General features: G+C 44.4%; 1 protein-coding gene across 4 annotated transcripts in view; it reads right to left on the bottom strand.

Annotated features, from left to right (window-relative positions):
* The window catches only part of DCC (DCC netrin 1 receptor), a 964,956-nt gene that overhangs the window by 228,314 nt on the left and 712,693 nt on the right, over positions 1 to 23,949 (bottom strand). For all 4 annotated transcript variants that reach the window (XM_080973386.1, XM_080973387.1, XM_080973388.1 and 1 more), the window contains exons 9-11: positions 17,687 to 17,841; positions 2,209 to 2,357; positions 1,805 to 1,943 (exon numbers count right to left, since the gene is read on the bottom strand). In XM_080973386.1, coding sequence (XP_080829512.1) covers positions 1,805 to 1,943; positions 2,209 to 2,357; positions 17,687 to 17,841 — 443 coding nt within the window. The remainder of the gene's footprint in view (positions 1 to 1,804; positions 1,944 to 2,208; positions 2,358 to 17,686; positions 17,842 to 23,949) is intronic.

Below are 23,949 nucleotides of genomic sequence, written 5' to 3'. Positions count from 1 at the left end.
TAGTATAAAAAGGTATCTCAATTAGATGGATAGGTGAAAGTGCCACTTGAAAATGTATTAGAGAAATGTCAACAGTGGAAATAATAGACCAGCTCTCCAAAAAAATGAAGGCAGTGGTATCACAAATTAACTTTTACAAGGTAATAAACAGTGCTGCTTACAATAACATCTGTAAAGAGGTTTGATCTACTTAGCTTTGAAAAGGATATTTTCAGCCTTATGAAATGAATGGCTATCTCACACAGTCCTCTGTGGTTACTGAAGAGGTTTTATTCAAGTAACCACAGGTTATCACTGTGAGGCAATCAAGGGGGAGAGATCAATTCCAAGTCTTTCTGCCCTCACCATCCCACATTCAAGTTGGGGTCAGGCCAGCAATTACAAGGGTCAGGAAATGTGTGAAAATATGTATAAGGACATAAGACCTTTGGGCAAGATGCAGTTTGACTTACTTTCCTTTGTATAAAACAAGCCCAAAGGAGGCCCCCAACCCGCTCACAGGTCCTTATATGGTCAGTGGAAACAGTTGGTCCTGGCAGCAAGTATTAACCACTCTCAATTCCAACCTGATAATTGGTAGCTGCCCAGATTTTAACTTGTCTGAATTAATTTTAAGATGTATTTTAATTATTTGATGTCTGTTTTTATGCATATTGTGTTGTTTTTATGATGTTAGCTACTCTGAGCCTGGCCTCTGCTGGGGAGGGCAGGATACAAATAAAATTTTATTATTATTATTAATTACTACTACTACTACTACTACTACTAGTAAGAGTCTGTTGGATCAGGCCAATGACCCCTCTAATCCAGCAACCCATTTTCACATTGGCCAGCCAGATGCATTAATTCGAGATTTGTCTTAAATAATTCAGTATATATATTTTTTAAAATACACATTTTATCTCAAGGTATACATTTCTGTATTCTAACACACATGCATTTTTATGCCTTATGGTACCTTTTTTTTTGAGCCAAGAACTGTATCTGAAAATTGGGAGCAGTGTGAAATCTGAAGGATGATTGGGTTCTGATCTGTGTATTAGTCAGGCAGGTGCGGATTATTTTGGTTCGTTTAAAAGTGCAAACCGAACAAATTCTCTTCCACCCCTCTTTATCATACTGAGACATCACATTCTGACTCAGTGATCTGGAATATTAGGGAAATACTAATGTGATACTAACTCTCACCCCTCCTCACTGGTACCCACCTTTGTAACATCTGGATGTAGCTGTTTGTGAGCTCAACTCAAACTCCCTCTTGGGTGAGTTGCTTTAAATAGGCCAGTGTTTCTCAACCTGTGGGTCCCCAGATGTTGTTGGACTACAACTCCCATCATTCTTAGCCAGCATGACCAGTGGTCAGGGATGATGGGAGTTGTAGTCCAACAACATCTGGGGACCCACAGGTTGAGAAACACTGAAATAGGCTATTTTAATGGTTCCAGAATTTGGGTCATGTGGGTTCTACTCTTTTGCTTTATTCCTGCTTCTTCTCAGTCTTCTTTGTGGTCCTATGCTGCCCCATCCAGATCTCCAAACCTGCAGATACTTTCTGGAGGCTAACGCCTCACATCCATTTCAAAGCGCAACCCTGAGCAAAGGGCTGAGCCAACCTACCACTCTGTCTCAGTCAATTTATAGGGTTTCCCCCTCCTCCACAGTGGGCCAATCCACCAAGCATTTGATACATGAATAGCAATTCACAATGGCAGTGCTTGGCATAAGAAGAGATGCAGACTGTACCACTGTCTGCCCATTTACCCCCTTCCTCTCTCCTGTCCGTATATTATTTGCTCTGCCTTACCATCCGAAAGGGTTCTGACTGTCAGGTCTTCAGTTGAAACTCCAGGTCCATAACGATTGTAAGCCAGAAATCGTAGGGTATATTCTGTGAATTTCTTCAGTCCTTCCAGCTTGTATGACAGATCATCAACTTCTATATTCTGGGCACAAAGGAAACAGCGGAAATTATTAATGCACCAAATTGTTATACAGATAATATTAGCTAGATGGCTTCATTTTTGAGGCTTCCTAAAAGCTTCTTCATTTCAGCTCTAGGTGGTGAGGATTTTGAGAACTTATCCCATTTCAGATGGATTCTGCGAAGAGGACTTGAAGTTGCAATGAAACCCTGCATTTAATTTAGGCAACTAAATTTATGAATGATTCCCTCCCTTCATTCCTCCCCCCATGTGTTCATTTGCTCACCTGTTCTTTCCCAGTAACTACTTCTGTACAGTACAGTCTATAACCTTGGACTGGACCATTTGCATAGGCAGGGGGTTCCCACGTAATAAGAATTGAGGTAGGTGATACTGATACAGCCCGCAGGTTTTCTACCGGTCCTGGAACTTGCACTGTGTTGAAAGAAACACAAACAAGAATTAAGTTATACAAAAGCGAAGCTGGGATTTAAGAGTTTTGGGGTTGTCTCCACCCATGAAAGGAGTCCCCCACCCCCATTTGTAGAAGTGTCCTTGATTTATCACAGGAATTTGCTAGTGGAAGAGGAAGGGAATTTTCAGTGATTGCATCTTTCCCCCTGTAGTCCTGTGACAACATTCCTCAGCAAAATTGGGAGTGAGGCAATGTGGCTAGATTTGAATGCTTTAAAATTCAGTAACACTGTAACACTTAACTCATATTTTTGTCATTTTGTCAACCCCCTTACTGATGAAACCCAGTGTGAACCGCACCCCGCTTCCTATGCCCCTGGGTCGATATAAAATAAAATAAAATTTAAAACTTCCTTCCAGTAGCACCTTAAAGGTAAAGGGACCCCTGACCGTTAGGTCCAGTCACGGATGACTCTGGGGTTGTGGCACTCGTCTTACTTTACTGGCCGAGGGAGCCAGCGTAAAGCTTCCGGGTCATGTAGCCAGCATGACTAAGCCACTTCTGGTGAACCAGAGCAGTGCACGGAAATGCTGTTTACCTTCCCGCCGGAGCGGTACCTATTTATCTACTTGCACTTTGACGTGCTTTCGAACTGCTAGGTGGGCAGGAGCAGGGACTGAGCAACGGGAGCTCACCCTGTCGTGGGGATTCAAACCACCAACCTTCTGATCAGTAAGCCCTAGGCTCTGTGGTTTAGACCACAGCGCCACCTGCGCCCCAGTAGCACCTTAGAGACCAACTAAGTTAGTTATTGGTATGAGCTTTCGTGTGCATGCACTCTTCTTCAGATACCCTGGGTGCTGGAGAGTATTGGGATGTTTCAATGTTACTTTACTGTGAGCAAGCAATATTAATTATTGCTTTCTCGTTATCCCTCCCATTTGAGGCATTTGTATAGTTAAATGCCTGTAACAACTTCCTGCTTTCTTTGTAGGGAAAAAGACATAGTCAGGCATGCATTATCCATTTTGCCTCCCGTGAAGCCTTTAAATGCAAAAAGTAGAAATCAATGAAAAGCTGACAGCCTCATGTCATAAAACACACACAATACAAATGGACTTTAAAAGGCATTTAATATTAATACTCAGTTGTGAAATCAATAGAGTGAGAGTGTTGGTTCTTCAATTCCCCAAGCTTTCCATTTGGTTGCAAGACAGGCAGTTGAACTAATGTGCTTTGTTCCTCAGCGTGCAGAAAGTCTTCAATAATTCCATAGATTCCCCACTGTTAAATAACAATTTACTGAAAATTAACATTTATGGTCTGCTTTCCCTCTCCTTTAAAAGTTCCTTTTGATTTGAGGGCTGTGTCGGAATCTCTTTTTTTTTTACAAACTGTACATTAGAGTATTCCCCAAGAATATAAAATTGTAGAGCTGGAAGAGACTCAAGTCCAACTTCCTGCTAATGGAGGACGCAACTAATGGATCCATAACAGAAGGCCATCAAACCTCTGTTTGAATACAGGACACTCCCCCACATACACGGGGGTTACATTCTGGGCCCCTGTGCACATAAGCAAAATGCACGCAAGTGGGGGAACCCACTGCAGTACATGCAGCTTCCTACCCAACAGCTGTTGAGTAGGGTAGCATGGCAGTAGCGAGAGCTCCCTTGCGCCATTTTGGAACCCTTGGAGTCTTTCTTCTGGACTTCTGGATCACTGACATTCTCTTTGGGTTCTGGGGAGAATCTCCCCCTAAGCAACAAGGACTTTCCAGCTCTCTCTCACTATTTCAGGTTAGACTGGATGGATGGATGGATGGATGGAGGTCCTGGCACTGTGCAACAAGGTTGCGAGTGAGACAATTGTGCGCAAGTGGGGAGATGCCTGTACTGGGGCTCTGCACCCCATTCAGCAGAGGCCTGAGCCAAATTGAGCATATAAAAAGTGCCTCAGATAAGTTGGGTGCACACAATTGTGGATCAGTGTGGGTCAAGTTGGAGTGGTCCAGAGCAATCGGTGGCCATTGGGGTTGAGGCACCAGGCAGGAAGGTGAGGCATGGAGTGCACAAAGAATGTTGGAACCTACCTGACCAGTGGCTGTGTCTTTCTAGGAGAAGGTAGACCCAAGCCATGGCTTTCCTTCCTGCCTAATGCCCCACAGGATACATGCCCCTGATCAACAGCTGCAGGAAAGCCGCCAGTCCTTGTCCTGATCCTCCAGACTGAAAACACTGCCAGCATCACCCCTTTATGCAGCCATTTGACTTTATTCATAATAGAGAGAGCATGCCTTGATAGTGTGTGGGTGTGCGATTCCCCCCTCCTCTATTTCATCTCCTTCTGTCTCCTTGCACTTAACAGCTTTAATGACATTTCTATAAAACCCGCTTCTAGGCTTCTGTGGGGGTGATGCAACTTCAAAAGACTTGGAGGCAATGTAATTATTAATGTAATGAAATCCCTGCTCCTTTGCTCTGAACATGTTTAGAAGACACGACAGCTATTTGGCAAGGAAGAGAGAGAAAATAACAACACACACACACACACACACACACACCCCTTTGCTGATGATCCTTACAGGTTGGGATCCTCATTCCAAGATCTTTATGTTCAGGACTGTCCCAAGACATTTTGCTGTCTCAAACAAAGCCCAAGATGCCCTTTGTGATATAATGATAGCACAAGTGGCTGTGGTTTGGGGGAAATGGTGTCATGAGCTAAATTGGGACCCTTGTGGGACCAATTAAATATTACAGTGCTTCTAAGAATATATTTCACATTGGGGCATCTTTGAAATGAATCTGGCAGGTGGGCTGGATCCTTCTTTTCCTCTTCCTCCAGTGGGCTACATCTGGAAGGTCGGGTGGAAACACACACTTGCCAATCACTTGATGCTGCAATGACATCAGGCAACCCATTTCCCCGTCCCCGCAATGCAGTTTAACATCAAACAGTGCAAGCAAAGCCACAGTACTATGCAAGTCCCAATGATCAGGGTCTAGAAAATGCTGTGCATGGGGCTATGAATGGGGCTGCTCAAACCCCCTTTTGGCCTAGCTACATACTTGGTCTGCCCCTATATTTGGCATGCCCCACACCTGAGATCATATAGGACAAATGGGTGTGGCTTGGTCAAAATGGTCTTATGGGGCAATTTATGATTACGATTATTTTATTATTATTATGCATTTTTGTATGTTTGCTTTGCTGTTGTTGCTGTTCAGTGTTAAATTATTTGTATTTTATGCATTGTGACCAATTGTGACGGCTTATAGCTTTTAGCAATAAAGATTTCATTCATTCATATTATTCATATTATTCTTATTCTTATTCTTATTCTTATTCTTATTCTTATTTATTAGCTTTACATACCACCCTTCATCTTAGGGTGGTTCTCAGAATAAAAGACAGGATAAAAAAAAAGTAAAAGCAAAACAGCAAAACAATAACCCCAACTTCCCACCAATACATTTAAAAGGCTGTAGAATATTAATCAGTCCTACACCTGGTCAAAGAGGAACATTTTTCCCGGTGCATGAAAATATATACACTCTCCATGGAAGAGCATTCCCTAAACAGGGAGCCACTACAGAGAAGGCCCGTTCTCATGTTGCCACCTTCTGGACAACACGAGAAGGCGGCACACAAAGAAGGACATCAGACGATGAACGCAGAGTCTGGAGCAGTTTATATGGGGAGAGGTGGTCCTTGAGGTTGTAATTGGGGAGATTGTAACTGAGGAAGGCAACACAGCTCTTGAAACCCTCCAAACCAAAGACTGGCTGGGAGAGGCGGAGATTGATAATGCCATTATGGAAAGAAAACATGGTTGGGCCATATCTGCTGAAAACATCAGAGACTCCTCGTTCCCTAACTGAACCACAACAGGGATGATTACGCTGATTCCAGCTCTGGTATTCAAAAGATAAGAAGTTCATTACCCCGCTGGCAGATTTAGGCTAGTGCACAGAGAGCTGGAAGAAGACAAATAGATTTCCATAGTAGACCATCAAACGGGAGTTTTGGAATAATCTCAAAAGCATCTAAAATTGTTTGTGTTCTCTCGCGAAGGGAGAGATTAGATCTGTTTTGCTTTATAGTAATTGCCAAAGCCTTTCAGATTATGTCAGGCCCAAAGTGAACAAAACACACAGCCAAGCTACTCAAGGCCCGCTTAATCACAACCATCCTTTGATGGACCTAAAGATGAAGAAGGGAAATTGACCGCGGCCTTTCAGCCAGTTTGAAGTGTGAAATATTTCATATGGAGAAGATGATGTGTCCCATGGTTTAAAAAAGAAAAAAAATCGAAGGAGAAAAGCCAAAACAACCTGCTTGCTGAAAGAATCTGAAAGCTAGAAGCTAAATCCTTCTTTGAGTTAGTATGGCACAGAGGCTGGAGTCAAAAAACTAGCATTTTCCCAACAATACAGTGCTCTTTAAAAGCCAAGTCCAAACCAAGTTGTTGAAAGGGGATCCAAATGTTAGATCAATGCAGCAGTAGCTTGAGAATCCTTCAAGCACAAATTAACAAGGTATTTATTATTTACTAGTCATGGGCACACTGCAATAATAGATAAGCTTTGGGGTCCAATGAGCTATGCTCCCCTCTCTCTTGATCCCTGTGACATGATCTCATTGACTAACATTCAACTTTCCCTCAGTTATCTATCTCTTTCTCTAAAAACCACACTTTGAACACAGTTCTCTAGACTTGTTGCCAGCACTCTGGAGTGCCTTGACATATTCTGTTTTCTTTGCTTTTTCTTGACTGCTTAAATCAGCATGTCGTGGAATAAAGCACTTTCCAAAACTTCTAGCTTGCCTTGGGTAGCACAGGGATGGAGAATCTGTGGTTAAGAGTGGTAGACTTGTAATCTGGTGAACCGGGCTCGCTTCTCCGCTCCTCCACATGCAGCTGCTGGGTGACCTTGGGCTAGTCACACTTCTTTGAAGTCTCTCAGCCCCACTCACCTCACAGAGTGTTTGTTGTGGGGAAGGAAGGGAAAGGAGAATGTTAGCCGCTTTGAGACTCCTTCGGGTAGTGATAAAGTGGTATATCAAATCCAAACTCTTCTCGTCTTCTGGTGGGCTACATCTTCCTTCTTCCCAGACCACTGGACATTCTGCTTGGGATTGATGGGAATTGGAGACCAACAGTGATCCCAACCCCTGAAGCTGTGAGTGGCTGGAAACAGTGTTGGAGATACAGGAGAACTGCTGCCAGCAGAGGCAGATTTAGGGCAAATTCAAATTCATTTTCCTTCCACACAAAAAGAGGTTCTCTGAATACTATTATTGATAAAAGTCAACAATAGTCTTTCTCCTGTCCAGCACACCAGCTTTGCCTCCAATCCTGAGAAACAATATATTTTTGATCTTTATTCCCTCAAGGGTCTCTTTGCTGTGGCCATATATTAAGACAGGCACCCATAATTGTTCAGTTTTTGTTTATTCATTAATTCATACCCAGGTCCATATCTTCCAATCCCGTTTCCTTTTGGCCAAGGTTTTCCATCCCAATTACCTGTTGATTGTTTTCTGTTACTCTAAACGGTTGTAACCATAGATCAGGTGACAAAGGTACTGAGTTGCATATTCGCAATCTTGAAAGGGTGGTAGCTGTTAGCTGTTGCTATTTTTCTAGAAAAAGAGGTGCTGGAACTCACCATGAATGCCTCCTTTGATCTCTTATAATGGCAATGGTGCCCACCTGAGAGGTGCTGGAACTGAGTTCTGGCGAGTTCCAGCTGAAAAAAAGCCCTGGCTGTTAGTCTTTTTCTGAACACAACAGTGAACAAATGGCTCTCCAAAAAGAGCTGCATAGCCTTAGGCAGGCTAAGGCAGACTGGAACGGGGGAGAGAGACACTGTTTTGTTTTTGGAGTCAGTTCTTATGCTTCTGGTCGCTTCAAACTGTGCAATATTAATACAGTGGTACCTCTGGTTATGAACTTAATTCGTTCCAGAGGTCCGTTCTTAAGCTGATACCATTCTTATCCTGAGCGTGCTTTTGCTAATGGGGCCTCCTGCTGTGTGCACGCCTCTGGCCCGTGATCTTTGTTCGCATCCTGGGGCAAAGTTTTCAACGAGGAGCAGCTACTTCCGGGTTAGCGGAGCTCATAACCTGAAGCATTTGTAACCAGAGGTACCACTGTAACTGCAATATTGAGGTCCTTTGAGGATGCCTGATTTGGCTCAGGCCTCTGCTAAATCTGGAGCACAGCACAGCCTATTGAGTAGCCTTATCCTCTATTGATGGGTCTGATCCTCTTTTAAAACCATACAAGTTTTGTACAGTCGATACAATTAATGGATTTCCATATCGGAAAGTCTATGAAAATCACTGCAAGCCTTACAGTGTAGGATCAGTTTCAGAAAAAAAATGGAGGAAGTAGAGAACTGGACAACAAATTAGGAGATCATTGTGGAAAGCCAAGCAGATAATGTATAACTAGGTGGCCAAAGCTCAGATTGCTTTGTTTTGAACAAGAACTCCTTGCCATACAGTAGCTATACTAAATAGGAGGGGATCCTTGCAGATAATTGCTCGGAATGCTCCTGTTCTAATTGCTGATGCTATTATGATTGCGGATGTTGTTTTGCTGCTATAATTGTGCCAGCTAAAAGTTTACATGGAAAGGGCATTGCAAAAATATAAGCTGCAGCTCATTAGGCCTCAGAGAAACGCTTCTATATAACAGAGTACAATTAAAACAAATGTCTTCCTCAGCAGAAGATAATTTTTTCCCCCCAAGGAGAAAGCAAAGCCTTCCTACAGAACTGAACTCTACTGCTGCCTGTATCACTTAGGGTATCTTTGACCACCCATATATGTTTTTGACACGATCCTATGTGTTGGCACAACCCTAAGCTCATAAGTACATCCTACTGAATTTATCCTACTCGGAAGTGCATCCTATTGAATTCAATGCGGCTTACTCACAAGTAAGTGGGACTAGGTAAATGGTAAATGATCCCTGGAAAGTTAAATCCAGTCATAGGTGACTATAGGGTGCAACACTCATGCAGTGTTAGCTGGGTAAAAGCCTTGCCCCAAATGTGGGAGCTGGGAGAGGAGAGGGCTGTAATCCGTAAGGGATATTTTTAATACTTTTCCTGGTATTCAACATTATTATATGCCTTTGAATGTAGAACATGTTCTTGACTTACAGGCATTCTTTTGCTAAGAGACTTTGGATGCTATTGCTGGGGATTAAAGAAGATATAGACTAATTCAAATTCACTCTGAGTTACATGGTTATTATTAGAGTCTTACATGTTTTGGTGCTTTTCAAAGGAGACAGTAGGCTTTTTTTCTTTTTTAAGGAAAACTATTCGGTTTTATTTTTATTATTATTTTATCCCTGAGTTAAATTAAAACGAACATGAGTCAGGTAATAACTAATCTACTTAGTAATAATTACAGTTAAAGACAAGGCCATTAACAAGTTAAACCATCTGGCAAACTCTGGGGAATCTTTAAAGAAGTGACATTAATTAACTCTTGGCTTGCCGCCGTGCTGGCTCACTCAATTTTTAAAACAATTTCATTATCAGAAGCTTCAAAAGCTTCTGGCAGCCACCATTTTGCAGGGAAACCAAAATGGTGGACACTTGGAGTGCATTTTATTTTGTAAGGCAGGGAGAATGAGCTGCTCTATAAGGAAAGTTTGGAGCCTCCACCCATTAGTGGGCACAAAGCACCCTCACCTCGAACCTGGAACCTTTTCTGAGACAATCTCTTTAACAAATACTTCCCATGAAGTATTGAAAATAAAACCCCAGTCTTAGCCCCACGTAACTTGGGGGTGGGTTAGCTCATCAACAAAATGTGTGCTGGGGCACAGTAGTGGGCAACGGGGACACAATAAATAAATTGAGGTTCTCTTGTGATCTCCAAATACTCAGCCATCCACTTGTTAGGATCGCCCTACTCTCGTGTAGGACCCTGGCAGAGACACATGCCCAACTGGCATGTTCTCTCCCTCCTAGTCGATCGTTCGGGAGCTTCAAAAGCTTTCATCAGCCCGAACATCACAGCGACTGATACCAAGAAGCATCAGCACACTTAGGGATCCACAGAGTATTCACAGTTTGCGTAACAGACCTCAGTAACACAGCATTTTGGCTAATCTACGTTTATTTACATATAATACACTCGGCGCATTCTGCTTTAGCTCCTTCCTCTTTCTCATCAGCCAGCAAAGAAAGAGAAAACAAAGGACAATAGTCCCACTTCATGGAACACAGTAATACCAAAACACCCTGTCTCTGTCACTTCCCACACTGTGGAATGAAAACATACACTGTCATGTGATAGACAACAATCCCATGACTGCAAACACAGAGCAGGAATCCTAACACCACTAAGGGGTGTTGCCTGCTGCATTCTTGCCTGATTCGTCATTCTGGCCTTGCCTCCTACTAATCCACCACTCTGGGTGCGTAAACTCCACTCTTAATACAATTACCTACCCACAACAGATGAGAAGAGGGAGCTCTCTAAAGGAAGGTAGCTCATATATTTACAGTGGTATAAATAACAAATGGAGGAGGTAAAATTGAAATGCTCCTCCAATTATAATTTATAAATCAGTTCTCATAAGTTTGGAAAATGCTATCTCTCTATATATTGTTGGCATCTGTTTTTCTCGAGAGAAAATGGAGTGCACTTCCAGGGATGAAGTCCAACCACTGCGTTCCTGGAGGTCCTGGGATGCCCAGATGACAAGACCCCCATCTTGGTCTTGCTGATTTGATCCAAAGGAAAGCTGAACAATACATTTGGCACCAGCTAGGCTGCAGGACTTGCCAGAAGGATGCATACAAGGCAGCATCCAAGCATCTTAGGGATTTCCCTCTGGATTTGTGCACGGTTTACTCCATTGCCTTTTCTTCTCTTGAAGATATTCCACAAGGCAGCACAGGGTTAGGATCAGAGTTTTCCTTCTCCTATATGGGCTACCTTCCCAGGTTGATGAGCCCCATCTGCACTCTATCTCTCCCTGCTATTCTATTCCATTGAGGACCTATAAGTAATTTACAAAGTAATACTTTACCTAAAGTATCTGAGGTTTGGAAGTCTGAGCCTGAATTCCTGATGATCCATTATCCACCACTTTTCATGTAACAGAGTGAGATGGACCATGGAGTACAACTGATACCTTGTACTAACCTGACTGTAGCCTGTGACCCTCCAACAGCCACCTGTTCGAGACAGCATGGCCGGAGGCCAGGAATGATGGGAGCTGCTGTCCAATTACGTTGGGAGGGCCACAGTTTAGCCATCCCTGTACTAAAGCAATTCCACAACATAGATTAAAAAAACTTATTCGATTGTGGCATGCCTATACACATTTAATTAAATTTGCACACTGGAAATGTATTGATCTTCAAAGACACCATTCTCTACAGCAATGGTGGGGCAACCTTCTCCAGCCTGAGGCCCACATTCCCTTCTTGGCAACCTCTTTGGGGCCACGTGCCAGAAGCAAACATGGGCAGGCCAACAGATGCAACAGAGTTTCTACACTCGCACACCTGTCTCTGTCTTCAACCCAGGCAAGCAAGAGTCATTACTCTTCAAGGACACATTCCAGTCAGCCAAGAGCACTCAAGGAGGATATGGAGCAAGGCCAGTGAGGGGTGTGGATTGGGGCAGAGGGTGTGGTTGGGAAGGGGGTGTGGCCTGAGAAGAGGCCCAAGGGACTGATAGAGAGGGCTGGGGGAGGCGCATTTGAAGCCCGAGCCTGAGGTTCCCCACCCCTACTCTACATTGTAGCCTTTCCCCATTCTAATTTATGCAGGATAAATAAAAAAAAGATTGAATTAAAAGTTATGCTCATTTCCTTTTCATCCTTTCAAGAGTTCCGAATCAAAAGTAGCTTGATTGTATCGATCTATGCAATAATGTCTTCCAGGCGGCTTGGATTGTGTGTGCGTGATTTTCCATCTTCTTAAAGCGTTTTCGGGAGGAAAGACTAGTACGGCATGATTAACTGCAATATTTAATTCCAGGCTGACTGGCAAGTATGTATTGACAAAGTGCAGGTGATGGGATTATCTTGCTGGCATCTGTCTATCACAGGGAGATGGGTTTATTTATTTTAGCAATACACATTGTGCTGATAAATCCGACAATAAACTGCAGATTCAAAGAGTGAATTAAAAGGCTGTCAGTTTTACTTAGCCCCTTTGATTTATTTGATCCGCTAAGCAAAGCCCCCCCTCCCTTTTATGTTGCAATCTATGTGGTTGACCTTAAGGTCACCTGTCGAATTGCAGCAGAAACTGAAGGCCTGCAAGTTCAGTCCTAAGCCTCCTTTGGCACTTCCTGTGTTGGTACCTTCAAACTGCTTGCCTTCCTCTCATTTCTGAGATCCCAGCTGCACATTACTTTCTTTCTGTGAAATGTAAAAAGGTAAAGGTAAAGGGACCCCTGACCATTAGGTCCAGTCGTGACCGACTCTGGGGTTGCGGCGCTCATCTCGCTTTATTGGCCGAGGGAGCTGGCGTACAGCTTCCGGGTCATGTGGCCAGCATGACTAAGCCGCTTCTGGCGAACCAGAGCACCACACAGAAACGCCATTTACCTTCCCGCCGGAGCGGTACCTATTTATCTACTTGCACTTTGACGTGCTTTCCAACTGCTAGGTTGGCAGGAGCAGGGACCGGCAACGGGCGCTAGCCCTGTCGCGGGGATTCGAACCGCTGACCTTCTGATCGGCAAGTCCTAGGCTCTGTGGTTTAACCCACAGCGCCACCCGTGTCCCCCTGTGGAATGTAGTCAAGGGTAAAGCCAGATTCTAAAAGCTCCCCAGCAGGCAGGCATAGCAGAGGTTCTGCCTTCCTTTCTCTGTCCACTGTTCTGTCCATACATATCCGTTTCTCATTTTAGCTCTTTGTTCTATCCCTTTCCACCCCTTAGGAAAAATTACCCTTGAGCACTGAGAAATGACAAGCAAAGATAAACCTTGTTTGGAGAAAGGCGTTGCATTCCCCTCCAGTGGTCACTCTCAGTTTCTAGGAAAGCCTTTCCGAAAGGACTGCTCATCCCCAAATGAGAACTTGTGGGGATTCCAATCAAATGCTCACAAGAAAGCTAAGCACTCTCACAAAGCACCCCCAGTGCTTATTGTTTCTCTATTCCTGATGCCCAGAAAATAATATTGGGGTGCAGGGGTGCCAACTTGAATAAAATATTGGGGGAGGTATGTAAGCCCCACTCTGCATAATCGATCACAAGACATGGCACACGCACACACCATTTGAATGGCAATGCCCATCAACCTGGAGGGGGTGTGTTGCCCCCTCAAATATTTCATTGGTGTTGTGACCTACAACCTGGGTTGTGGGGGAAGGCTTCACAGTGCACAATGCACAGTGAGGACACAGGTGAGGTTCAGGCTGCATCCTTAGAGAAAAGGCCACCAGGACCTTATTTAGGGTCCTCCCATAGCATCCAATGTTTTGGGACAGGAAAGCAGGATATCTGCCCACTCTTCAACCCCATATACCCCAAGGAGCATCTCCACCCCCATCGTTGAGCCTGGGTGCTGAGGTACAGCACCAAGGGCCGTCTAGTAGTCCCATAACTGCGAGAAAAGAGATTACAGGGAACCAGGCAGAGGGCCTTCTTGGTAGTGGCACCCACCCTGTGGAAGGCCCTCCCATCAGATGTCAAGGAAATAAAAAACTATCCGAATTTTAGAAGGCATCTGAAGGCAGCCTTGTTTAAGGAAGTTGTTAATGTTTGATGTTTTATCGTGTTTTTAATATTCTACTGGGAGCCGCCCAGAGTGGCTGAGGAAACCCAGACAGATGGGCAGGGTATAAATAATAAATATTATTATTATTATTATTATTATTATTATTATTATTATTATATTTAATTATTTTTAATAAAGGTAAAGGACCCCTGACAGTTAAGTCCAGTCGCAGACGACTCTGTGGTTGCGGTGCTCATCTCGCTTTACAGGCCGAGGGAGCCAACGTTTGTCCGCAGACAGTTTTTCCAGATCATGTGGCCAGCATGACTAAGCCATTTCTGGCACAACGGAACACCGAGACCAGAGCAGTGCACAGAAAAGCCATTTACCTTCCCCAGCGGTGTAGCGTGGGTTGTCAGCACCCGGGGCAAGGCAAGTAATTTGCGCCCCCTAACCCGGGGCAAAGCAAGTAATTTGCGCCCCCTAACCCCTAACCTGCCGCCGCTGCCAGCTTCTTCTTGCTGCTGCCTGGGCTGGTCTTGTGTGGTTCTCTCCCGCACTCAGCGCTGCGCTGGGCAGCTGCTGCACTGTCCCTCCCCCAGATAGTCCCTCGCTCTCTCTCCGCACCGCACACCTGGCACCCACCCCCTCCACAGTGGGCGGCGACCCAGCGGCTCGGATCGGATTCGCACAGCCAGCACTGCAGTGAGAGAGAGTGAGTGAACCAGGTAGGGGCAGAGAGCTGCGAGTGCGAGCACACCCCCCCCCCGATGTTGCGCCCGGTGCGGCCGGCCCCCCTGCACCCCCCATGCTACGCCACTGACCTTCCCACTGGAGTGGTACCTATTTATCTACTTGCACTTTTTGGGTGTGCTTTTAAACTGCTAGGTTGGCAGGAGCTGGGACCGAGCAACAGGAGCTCACCCTGTCGCAGGGATCCGAACTGCCAACCTTCTGATCAGCAATCCCAAGAGGCTCAGTGGTTGAGACCACAGCGCCACCCACGTCCATCATCATCATCATTATTAAGCTACTGGCCACGGGAAGTGGTGTGCTTCTGGATGTGCTGTGCCCGCTTCCAGGAATATGGCAGTGGCAGAGGTCAGCCATTATGGCAGTGGCAGGCCACCCCAGAGCAGGAGGAGGAGGCAGAGACGAGGCGGCGAAAACAAGACATCATGTACTTCCAACAGAAGCGGATTCACTTCTGTGAATCTGTAATGTCCTGCTTAATTCGGGACACTTGAGTATTGTGTCCTTCTGGTCAGAGGGCATAGCTCTGACTCCATCCGCTGACTCAGAGGATAAGTCCCCTCTAGTCCCTCGATCTCCTCATCCTGGCAGAAAGCAAAGACTACCAAAAAAAGGTGAGGGTCCTTTGACCAGCCAGCCAGCTCCCTCACGGCAAAGGAGCCTATTGCACTCCAGGCTTGATCAGCTTACCTCAGGCTTCTGTTGACACTTTCTCCCTACAGAGATTATTTCTCTCAAAGATTTCATATCACCACCCCCCGGAGCTGTCCTGTGTCCAGGCAAGCTGCCTTAGAAATTCAAATTGGTACCCACATCTATACAAGATAGAAACTGGTGCCCTCTGTTCTCTGGCAACCTTTTGCAGCCTCTTAGAAGAACCACAGCTATAGCTCGCATATGATCCTCATACAGGGTGAAAAATATGAGATAATCTTAAAACAGCAAGAGATTTCTATCCTGATTGATAATATGGTAGTAGAATTATACAGCGTGAGAGCGAGTGGAAGTGAAAGTGGGCAGGCTTCAGCTAAATAAGTAAGAGAAATGGGAAGACTTAATCCAGCAACACACACACACTCACACTCACACACACACACACACACACACACACACATGCCACTCTTCATATAAATCTAGTCCTTCTAGTCAGAATAATTATTTGAAGAGCTGGAACTTGTACTGATCTTTTAAACTGATTACAGCTGGAGAGAATGCACACATTTTATTCTGTTAGAAAGAGAGAGTAAGGGGTGTGTGTTTTGGATGCTCTTTTCCATCATCTATTAATCCTCAACTGGGATAATTTGCGTCACACTTTTGGTATTTCAAAATAATACAAGGAACCTTGGCATTCAATTGGCAATGCACACTGATTATGTCAGGAAAGGGCAGAGGCCAAAGCTGGTAGATTATGCATAGAATGAAGGATGTTTGATAGAGTGGAGATTATTTTGTCCCAAGGGGTGGGGAGCCCCTCCCTGCCCAAAATTAACAGGGGTCTAAACAAAAAGTTTCCAGGGTGATGTAACTAGAGCCCACACATTGAAAGCACTATGATACCACTTTAAACAGCCATGGCTTCTCCCAAAGTATTCTTCCAGAGTGACTTAAAAATCAATCCATTTTCACAGCAAACTCTGGGAGGGTTTTTTTCCCCTAACAACTCTCAGCACCATGTTAAATGACAGCTCCCAAAATTCTTTAGGGGATACCATGACTGTTAAAGTGGTACCATAGTGCTTTAAATGTAGCATGCAAATGTCGTCAAAGATATACATATATATATATATATATATAGTGGGCCAGGCAAATGCAATCAGATGGTCCTTCCTCTCTCTGCCTTGGAGCCTTTGGAGGGGCAATAATGCAAAACCTCCTTTCTCTTCATCCCCACACTGTGGCTTTGTCAGGCGCAATGTGAGGCCAGTAAAGATGCTCAAGGATTTTGTTAGTTCTGCGTTCTTCATTGGACTGACCCAATTCACATGTCTCCTCTAGGCATGGTTGCTCTGAAGTGCACAGAAGAGCTCCCATACCCCAAAACAGTTTCCCTATCCATTTCCATACAGATACCCAATCTACCCCTGCATTGCTTTATACATCTCTCTATTGTGAAAGGAGGAAAGAAGAGGCACTTCTTTTTATTCACAAAATCATGCATGCACATGGATCTCCCAATTCAAGTAACCCATCCGGAAAAAGTTTTCAGGTCAGCAATGATCAGCTACAGAAAGGAGAATGGGAGATGGGACTTGGAAAAACAACCCTTGCCAACCTGGTGCCCTCCAGATGTTTCGGACAACAGCTTTCATGTGTTGGCTGGAACTGCTGGAAGTTGTAGAGCAAAACACTTGAAGGGCACCAGGTTGCCAAAGGCTGATGAGAAGCATCATCTTCACTGATGGCACACATTATGCAACCCATGTCTTTAAAATATAACTGCAGCATCTGTTTAGCTCCTTGTGATAAGGAAAGGGTGATCGATGATCTTACTACACCTCACAACTTTCCCACATCACCTCCTCACCAACATCCCATGAATTTTACCCCATGATTTTTAAAGAAAAGTTTCTGGCAAGTTGATTGGTCCCCAACTTAAATCTTCGCCCTTCATTTTAAACCCCAAGACAAATGCCTGTTCTGCTCTAAATGAAACGCAACAAACATTATGAACACATGCAAATGAAATTAATGTATGCATTCCTTAAGCCTAACCTGGTCCAGAATCAGAGGAGGTGCAGCCACAGAAATCAATGGGAGAATTCTAATGCTGCCCATCCATGATGAGAAATCATTTCATAAACATTTGGAGTGTGCATATAAAGGTCAGCTGTAGAGATGTGAAAACACAAATGACTGCCAACAAATAAGGATACTTACATTCGGGTTGTGTGGCCACCTTGATGGGCTGTGAGCTTTCTCCTGGCCCCCATTCGTTGTACGCTACCACTCGGAAGGTGTAGGTCTCTTCTGGTTTCAGATTCCCCACAGTAAGCTGGAGCATCCCAGGCTGTGATGTGTTCAGAGCCCGCTCCCTAACCAGAAACAGCAGCACAGGGGGGACGGGACGTCAGGATGAAATACTTCCAGTCACATATTTCTAGTTGGATTCACAGAAGTGCTTGATAATGTGAAAACGATGAGGCAATGCTGCTGAATAAGCAGCAAACAGCTTAATGAATATAATGTTGTTTCGAAGAAACTGTGGATGGCCGGTTGCTGTTATTTTATTTTACTTACCCATTCTGCAATGTAAGTCATACTGGGGAGACCAAGCATGGCCAGAGAAGAGGCTCAGAACCAGACAGAGAGGCTCAGAGGGTCATGTTCATCCCATTGTCCTGAGGTTACCTATCCTTGATTTAAAATAAGCCTCTCCAGCGGCAAACAGTGGCTGGCAAGCCCATCCATCTCAATAGCCTTCTGACTTTGATCCACCTGCATTCCTCTTCCTGGACTAGATCCTGAACGTGCCTGGAGAGGCTTCTTGTAAATTAGAATAAATAGCTATCCTCTATCTTTTCATCTGCAAGTTGAGTCAACCCACCCGCTCCCCTGAAATTTCTTACAAATTTGCCCACCTAGCAAGAAAAGAACAACATAGATTCCCTCACTACTAAGTCAGACCATTAGCTGATATTGTCTACTCTGACTTGCAACTGCTCTCAGGAGTGATTTTCAGTGGTGAAGGCGTTAACCCTTTCCCCACATGTTCTTTCAATGGATGTTGTTTGTTAAAAACAAAGAGCCCCAAGGAAATAAGGATTTAATATTCTTTCATGGAATAGACCACCAATTACTGGCCTGGGACTAGCTCATCTTTCATTTTGGGTGGGGAGAAATTGGTAATTTACTTTGTTCACCCCCATCTTTCACAACCTTTCTTTAGTGTGCTGTTTGAGGGCTTTTGTGGCATAAACAACATTAAATAAGAAATGTAGCATAGCAAAAAGATCAAATGTTTCAAATTTGCCTGAGGAGAGAAAGGGTAATGGTCTCAGAGCTCTAGCCATCACAGAGTATTAAATAACAGATCCAGATGGGCATCTTCAAAAGCAAAGGGGCTCCGTTTTCAATACTAATTCTCCTAATCCACAGCCCGCTTTGCTCAACACAGTTCCCATGGACCTGAAACAGGAAAACTCCAAATCTGATGTGAATAAAGCACCAAATCAAAACAAAACTGGCTTCATTTATTTGACCATTATCCTATGTGCCTACTAAAAATGTGTTCTCTGTGGAGGATTTTGGTTATCAAATAATGCTGCTTTAGACAGTCTAAGTGATTTTGCTGTAGTGTAGCGCCAGTGAATAGGGCCTATTTAGCCACTGCTGGCTCCAAATGGAGCACAGGAAACTGCCTTAAACTAAGTCAGACAAATGGTCAATCTGCCTCAGTACTGCCCACACTGGCTGACAGCAGCTTTCCTGGTTTTCAGAGATGAGGACATTCCTAGCTCTGTTTGGAGGTGGCAGGGATTGAACCTTGGACCTTATGCATGGAAAGCAGACATTCTGCCACTGAACTATGGCCATTCCTCTGATAACATCTGCAGCAGCTGGTCCTATGAGACTAGAACAGGCATAGGCAAACTCTGGCCCTCCAGATGTTTGGGACTACAATTCCTATCATCCCTGACCACTGGTCCTGTTAGCTAGGGATGATGGGAATTGTAGTCCCAAACATCTGGAGGGTCAAGTTTGCCTATGTCTGGACTAGAACCTTCAGGCAGCAGGATCAGGGGAAAGTCACAACCAAAAGATGCAATAACACACCAGACCTCTGAAACATCCTGTTGCTCAGCCAAAGTTCAACTGGAACAGGACGTTCCTCTTCTATTCCTTCCTGTTCTGGAGGATCTAATGGTCAACCTGAGTAGGCAGAGTCAGTCCAGAACTTGAAGTTATTTCACTGAGAAACTGCCAACTGCAATTCAAATGTTGACCACCTAGGAGAGATGCACACAGATCCAACAGGTCATAGAATTGGAAGTGACTGCAGGTGTTATCTAGTCCAACCTGCCGTGATGCAGGATTCTTTTGCCCAACTTGGGGTCCAAACCCCGCCCCCAACCTTGAAATTAAGAGTGTCATGCTCTACATTGCTGCCCCATCTTTCTTCTGGCATTCTTCTTTGGGTAGAACATACTATGGTGTAGACTTAATGGGAGTTACTGTGCCGCAGAAGAGGAAAATGCAATAGTTAGCCTTTGAGAACCTTTCAGAATTCTGGCGACACACATGAACAGGGGTTTTAGTATAAAAATTAATAACGAAGCTATATTTGAAAACAAGACAGTATCTAGGAGCTCTTGAGAAGCAATTCATTAAAACACACACACAGAGAATTGCTCTGAAATGCTGAAATGTAAAATAAAAGGTAGTTTCAAATATGACTCATTTACTTACAAAACATGGAACCCTCCCAGGGTAATTTGCTGAAATGAACGTAGAGTGACTTATAAGTGCATTGGGGTGTCAAAAATGTAATTGCAGCATTTTTGCACACTTGGTAGGTGGGCCGCCAATACTTCTACAATCTATTAAACACCTAATTAGTTGCTTCAAGGTGGAAGAATCATGATAATGTCTCTGACTGCACAGTACTTAATACTATGAAAACGGACCAAAGGTTGGCCAAGGTCCTTTTTCACCTGTTGCTTCAGACTACCTTGACAAAAATTAATAACAATAAAAGTATGTAAATTACTATAAAATCAAAGAAGTGTAGGGCTGGAAAAGACCCCAAGGGTCATCTAAGCAGGAATAATAGCCATTATGGGATTTCCCTGAGCACTTTGGCTCTCCAAATGTTGCAGCTCCCATCAGACCCAGCAATTATGGTCAGTGGCCAGGCATGATGGGAGTTGTAGCTCAGCATCATCTGGAGGGTGAAAGATTCCCAACATCTGCCATAGGGAGATTAACCCTGATGCACACGCAACCTAAGGCACACTGGCTTCTACAAGGGCAGGAAATGTGAACATGTGACCTATGTAACCTCTCCCTAAAAAGGGGGTGGGGGTGGAGAGACAATTGGTACTAAAAAATTGTTATTTCCATGATTCACTCATATACATGCATACCTACTTCAAATTACGTACATGAAAGGTTGGAGAGGGATTTCATCTTTGGCAAACTGCTCCCTGAAATGCCTCTTCTGACACCCCATTAAATGCAACAGCAGATGGTTGGGGTTGAGATGAGCTGTGTGGGGAGGAGCTTGGGTGAGTTCTGAGGAGAAGGGGAGGGGTTGGCATGAGCTGTGAGGGGAGGAGCTTGGGTGAGCTGTGAAGAGAAGGGGAGGGGTTTGGCATGAGCTGTGAGGGGAGGGGCTTGGGTGAGCTGTGAGGGGAGGAGCTTGGGTGAGTTGTGAGAATGGGAGGGGCTTGAGTGAACTGTTATGAGAGGGGCTTGGGTGAGTTGTGAGGAGTAGGGGAGGGGTTTGGCATGAGCTGGGAGGGGAGGGGCTTGGGGTAAGCTGTGAGAAGGGGAGGGGCTTGAAATGAACTGGGAGGGAAGGGGATTGGGGCAGGCTGGGAGGGGAAGGGCATTGTCTGGGCTGTGAGGGAATAGGTGAGGTTTGTGTGCAGTGTAGAGGGAGGAGGGGTTGGCTATGCGTGGCAACTCTGTAATCAAGTCAATAAGCATTTGCCTTTGCTTTTCCAATTCCTTCCTTTTCTATATTTTTAAGACCTTTGCTCTCCCCTTGATTTTGTGGTCTCCTTACTACCTCAGTCAAAATTTTACTAGAGACTCCTTATAGCAGGGACCTGCTCTTTGAGGTGATATATTACCCTGTTAAGTAACACAAATGGACAGTCCTAGGGTTTAGTCTACTTCAGGTCTGTCCCATTTCTGCATTGATCTGCAATGGACAAAAATTGCATTCAAATAGTATTCAAATACACATTTTTGAATGTAGTTTCTCTCGCAGTGTGGATTTCTAAGCCTACTTTTAAAAGCATCTTGAGACGTTTTGAATGGAAAAACCCATCACAGCATTTGGAGGAGTGTGAAATCTGACTGTTGGCTCTGGGTTCTCACCAGCCAGCAAGCAGGTGCAGATCAGGGTCCGTTCATATCAGAATTCCAAAAGATAAAAATTCCTCAAGCATGCCTAAATAGCCCCTGTGATTCATGCTACTGTACATATAGCAAAGAGGAAGCTGAGGGTTTGTTTCACTATGCATTCAATTGCTATCTTGCAGAACAGGCTTGTAGTAAACATCTTTCCCCATCGTCCTAAAGGTCACAGTCATTGGTCAATTTACAGGAAATGTATTACCTATTCACCAGTGCAGATAATAGGGTGATGGAACAAAGAGTTGATATGTTTGTAATGGCTACAGTGAATCCAACACCAGTTGGATTCATGTGGCTGATTTGCTTTTTGGGCACAGTAACTTGTATCCACCAAAAGGCTATTTTGCAATCTTGGAGACAATTGCGAAAGAGCCAGCATAGTGGTTAGAGTAGAGGGCGATGACCTGGGAGACCAGGGTTCAAAACCCCACTCAGTTAAGAAACTCACTGGGTAATTTTGGGCCAGTCAGTCTCCAAGCCCAGAACAGATTTTCAGCAAGTCCAGAATTGTCTATTCTGATTTGTGGGACCTTTTTTGTGTGAATCATGTGCTCTATCACCAAGCTACAGTCTTCCTTCCACCTGGCACAGCAATAAAAAAGCAGACTTTAAAGGAAAGCGCACCCACCATTTACATCTGCTAAGCTGCTCAACTGAGAAGCATCTGGGAAACCTTTGAGGAATCTCAGGATGCCCCAGAACATCTAACTCAGCTTTCCCCAACCAGGTGCCCTACAGATGTTGTGGACTACAAAACAGCTGCGCTGGTGGGTCTGATTGAGAGTTGTAGTCCAAAACAGACTGGCAAAGGCTGGTCAAACCTTTGAGTGTGATGTCACAGGACGGTTACAATATAAGGACATGCATTACCTGAAGATGTGCTGCAGAACGGTTCTATAAGCAGTTCTGGCATTACGAGAACTGTCAATTGTCAAGCAAAATTACTGTTATTCTCCAACACCAGGAATCGTTCAGGACTGCGGAGTACAGTAATTTGTCTGACAATTTCTGTGCATGCCTCAGGTTAATGTCAGATCTGCTGTTATTGTAAAGAGAAAAATAGCTCTTTTGTAAAAATAATGTATAAACAATAAATGACTCAGTGTTCCACCCGAGCACTTAAAGGAAACTACATTTATTTTGTTCACACACTGGAAGCCTAAAAGTTCACAGGACCGGAGGCAGTTCTCGCCACAATGGAAGTTTTAAAATGGGTTTTCTTTTTCTTTCTTTTTAAAATTAAAAGTGGCATTTTAAGCCCAGTGCCATCCCACCGGCAAAAATAGATGATATTCTTTACAGTAGCAGACTTGGTAAGGGGCAAACACTATTTTTCAATGGGCCTCTATCTTCTGTTTCATGACAGTCACTACCTATGTGTGTGTGCGTGTATGTGCACATGTGTGCAAACCAAGGGTATGCATGAGCAAATTGACACAACTTGTTGCTAGAGGCAGAACTATATGTTATGCTTGACACAGGGATCTTGGTGGCCCCTTTTTTATGATGATTTCCCTCCAAACTAAAAGACTTGCTGTACTAGAAGCTCTGTTGCAAGCCAAACCAGAACTTGTTTCACCTCTTATGGGGGAGTCTGTTCCATAAATTTCCAAACTTGTTGATTCTCCAAATCATTGCCTTCTCATTGCTTCCCCAGTCCTAAACTTTCTGCTTCCCATCTGCTTCCTTTGTTTGTAGCGCTGAGAGGGAACTAAGGGTGGCATCCTCGCCCCTGCCCCTTTTGACATCTGGCATGCTGCTACAGCTGCAAGCCACACACTAGGGACACTGTGTGTTCCTAACCAGCACTGTTTGACAGGCAGGGAAGAATTGTCTTCCCTGCAGCCAATTGAGGCTTACTGTTAGGATGACATCAACAAGTTGGAATTGCATAGTCTGAAGGGTCCTGACTCCCATCTATTCCAACCTGATGCCGGTGCAGAACAACTGTTGCTAGAGGACCTCTACATGCTTATCCAGGCACTGCTTAATACAACCCAACAATGAGGAGGCCACCACCTTCTGAGGCAATCTGTTCCACTGGTGTGCATCCCTAT

Source organism: Podarcis pityusensis, assembly GCF_964106645.2.
Source record: "Podarcis pityusensis genome assembly, chromosome: 11".
Taxonomy (NCBI): domain Eukaryota; kingdom Metazoa; phylum Chordata; class Lepidosauria; order Squamata; family Lacertidae; genus Podarcis; species Podarcis pityusensis.
This window is presented reverse-complemented; position numbering and strand designations above follow the sequence as displayed.